Raw genomic sequence first — 3990 nt, forward strand, 5'->3', positions numbered from 1 at the left:
TTTTTTTTTTTTTTTTGGTACCGGGGCTTGAACTCGGGTCCTTGAGCTTGCAAGGCAGGTGGCGGAACCACTGAGCTAAATCCCCGACCCTCCTTTTCCTTTTTTTAAAAATTAAAAAAATGTTTTTAATTTATCATTTCTGTAAGAGTATTTTTAACTTTTTTGGGGCGTAGTCACTGATCAAAATTTTATTTTTTGGTACATGTTAGAGGAAAAACAAGGCAGTCTAGCTATAGGAAGCATTTCTTAGGAATTATTTGTGGTCATTCTGAATATTGCCTAAGTTTTTTGTTATGTTTAAATGCTGACTCTGAAACATGTTGAAAATTACCTGTCAGTGGAATGGACTGACGTGACCCACCTGTACCTGTACCCATAAAGAGAACTAATATACATTTTCAAATTTCCTAGTATTGCCAATAACATTTTAAAATAATACTTAATTTTAGTAAAAACAGTGCAAGGTAATTTGCAAGTGATTATGGCATGTTGTAAAGAAATTGACTTTTCTTCCTCACTGTGCTTTATCTAGTAACTTTTTTTTTTCCAGTTTACCAAGCATTGGACAGAATCAAATGGCCTGGAGTCTAAATCATTAACTCCAGTATTATGCAGAGCATCTGTAAATAAATTAAAGAACAAAGAAAATGTGTATACTCCTAAGACCACTATAAAGAATGAAGAGAACTTTATATTTTCTGAGCCTAAGACTCCAGTTAATAAGAACCAATATAAAAGAGAAGTACTTACTACACCAAATCATTACACTACACCCTCAAAAGGTATTTGCTAAGTGATTTAAGCAGTGATTTGATTTAAAAAGTTTCACATTTCATTCTTTTGGTTGTTAACAGGCCAGAAATTACTAATAGCATTTCTCTCCAGAATTTCTCAGAAGTCAAGTTGCATTTTTTTTTTTTTTTTTTTGTACCAGGGGTTGAACTCCGGTCCTTGTGCTTGCGAGGCAGGGAATAGAACCACTGAGATAAATCCCCGGCTCCCCTAACCCCTCCCCACTTTTTTATCTTGTTATTCTGTTAGTTGAAATGAAAGTGTACTGGTTATTTTCAAATGGTAATGTTTTTCCTCTTTTATAAGATTGATGCATAGTATCATAGGGTGTCAAAACTGAAAGACGAGTTAGAGTTTATCTAATTCAATTCCCATTTTTACTGTTAGCAACTTGAGACTCGGATTAGTGAAGTGAATTTGCTGAAGGTCTTATCCAGGTTTAAATCTTGCTTGCCCTTTTATCACTTCTGGTATCTGGTCCTATTCTGCCCTGTTATATTACCACCATGCCCAGCAGGCCCTCCAGATATCTATGTCTGTGTCCAGATACCACAGTCCTCTCATTTCCTTTGGTTTCTTCTCAAGTTTAATAATTACCATTTATTTAAATGTTTCCTTTATGGTATTTCAGGGTTTTGGTTGGCTGGGCACCTTCCTCTTTTTCAGTGTGCCTCTTAAAATATATAACTGAACCCAGTTTCCTAGGATGGGGTTTCACAAGGTAAGGGACTAAATATTGTTAACAGCACAGACTGTCTGCCATGTGTATTGCAGCCTCTCATAGTGGGTGGTAGGGGCCATATTGCCAAATGAAGGAATAAATTAGTACCTGGAGGAATTTTATTTACCTTGATCTAGTCTATTGTACTTTAAAAGATGGGCCCTAAGCTTTATTAGCCCTTTTTCAAGTAATTGTGACCTTCCCTTGTGTTTTATTAAGCCCTAGTGAACCCAAACTCTGAAGCCTTGCTATGTGAACTGTTGCCAAACTACTTTTTACTATTGTGCTTCTAGCTTGCTAATGGAACTGACAGTCAGTTCAACAGGTCAACTTATTATCCATGAAGATATTATAGAAGACTATCCTTGAATATTTGTTAGGAAGGCCCATTATGTTAATGGCATTTTCCAATTTGTCAACTCAAATAATACTTTTCCCCAAAGCTGTAAGGCCAGTTTGCTGTGATGATACTTTGTTTGTGTGTATAGTTGCCTGTGCTTGTTATGAGGATTCAGTGAAATAACATCTGAACAGAGTAGGACCTTATTTCTCTTAACTGCAGTGTCCTTTATGAATCAGGTTAAGCAGGGAAATAAGATGGACCTTAGCTTGTCTTAGCTTATTCAGAGATTTTTAAAAAATCTTTTAATAGTACCTTACAGTCATTTGCATTATTGATAGTTTTTACTTTTTATGCAACTCTAAGGTTTTGAGATGTGTGTAGTTTGGAATTTATTTTATAGTCTTAAAGTATCATCAGTTTACATATCTTGTTCCTGTGAGATTATATTGGTCAAAACTATTACTGGCTGTTTTTTTTAAACCTAAGAGCTGCATTAGGGAGCAAGTGGGTGAAGTTAAAATTGATAGGTTTCATTAGTGCATTTTACTTTCACTATGAGTTATTTTTGCCGTAGACATTAATTTCATTTTTGTGACTCCTATGCAATCCTGTCAGTGGTAGTTGTGAGAAGCTAGCTGTACATGGTAGTAGATACTCTTAGTCTACACAGATGAAAACTGTTTTCACAGGTATTTATGATTGATCTTATTTTCTTGTTTTTGTAAAACTAATGAAAGTAGAGCTTAAGAGTTATATACAAAGTCAAACTCTCAATCTCTTTTTAAAAACTTGATACTAGGTCTTCATTGTCATATAGCAAATATTATCTCTAAAGGCACAAAACTTTTATCATGAACAAAAAGTTAACTAATCAATGGTAACCAGATTTGTTAATGCAGATTTGCCACAAACTATCTGGGATGCAAATACCTTGCCTAAAGTATAAAATCCTGGAACAGAAATATATAAAAAAATAGCAAAGCTCATACCAAATAACTTTGGTCAAGATTTCACATGCGCTTATCATTTTACCTAGCAGGATTGGATAGGGCTGACTATTGAATAATATCTTTCAATGCTATATCAATTAAAGGCGTAAGTTACACTATTGTATAAATATAGATTGACTTTATAGAAAGGAGGAATCGGTACTCATGAAATTTGTATTTATTTGATCAATTTAGATTTCATGTGATATTTATAATGAAATAACACATTAACTCAATTTTCAAGAAAGCTACACATGCAAGGCAAAATGATTTTTGCTTTTATTATAAGTTACATGACAACATTTCTTTAAATAGAATCTTTAACTTTACTGGCCAAATGATTACGGTGTTTCTGAGTCAACGAAATGACATACATTATTGATAGACATTTCAAAACCATAGTGTATCAGCAGCATTTGATTTGTATTTGTTGTTTTTCTAATAGCCAGAACCCAGTGCCAGAAAGAAACCCCAATTAAAACACCAGTAAATTCAGTAGGAACAGACAAGTTAATGACAGGTGTCATTAGTCCTGAGAGGCGGTAAGTGTTCAGTTTCGGATTCTTTGATCTTTAGTGTATGTAATGAGATTTCTCTTTTCTTTTGTGACACCTGGTTAAGGTGAACTGTGACATAGATGCTGTTGGAGACTGCTGCAGGAACATCTGTCTTCATGAGGATGGTCTGTGACTATTGATAGAGCTATCGCTCCTACCCTCATGAGGTGGAATTGTGAAACTGGTGACCAACAGTGGGACTGGCTTTTTTTGGTGTTTTTTGGTGCTGGAGATCTAATCTGGACCTTGGGCTTGGGAGGCAGGCTGCAGAACCATTGAGCTAAATCCCCAGCCCATCCTTTTTTCCTTTTAAAATTAGGATATCTTTTGGCAGTTTGTATTAAAATGAGACTGTAAAACAACAACAACAACAACAACAAAATGGTCATTTCTTCTCAGCCTTTCTCAGAATATTTTGTTTTATTATCCTTTTTGGTCTTTGCTCCCCTGACAACTCACTGTAGGTTTAGAAAAACGACTTGATAATTCACTCTCTGTCTTTTCCTAACACATATTTTTATCAGTCTGTTGCGGGCGGTTACTTTTTTGGTCCTCCAAATATCTATATATTTAAATAAAAATTTATAA

The 3990-nt window shown here is 34.8% G+C and overlaps 1 protein-coding gene across 12 annotated transcripts in view; it reads left to right on the forward strand.

The window, feature by feature from the left end:
* Melk (maternal embryonic leucine zipper kinase) overlaps positions 1-3990 on the forward strand; it is a 121368-nt gene that overhangs the window by 109451 nt on the left and 7927 nt on the right. For all 12 annotated transcript variants that reach the window (XM_033759184.1, XM_019206807.2, XM_010619388.3 and 9 more), the window contains 2 exons: positions 551-782; positions 3291-3387. In XM_033759184.1, coding sequence (XP_033615075.1) covers positions 551-782; positions 3291-3387 — 329 coding nt within the window. The remainder of the gene's footprint in view (positions 1-550; positions 783-3290; positions 3388-3990) is intronic.

This window comes from Fukomys damarensis, unplaced genomic scaffold, assembly GCF_012274545.1.
Source record: "Fukomys damarensis isolate Sample0158 unplaced genomic scaffold, DMR_v1.0_HiC HiC_scaffold_36, whole genome shotgun sequence".
Taxonomy (NCBI): Eukaryota; Metazoa; Chordata; class Mammalia; order Rodentia; family Bathyergidae; genus Fukomys; species Fukomys damarensis.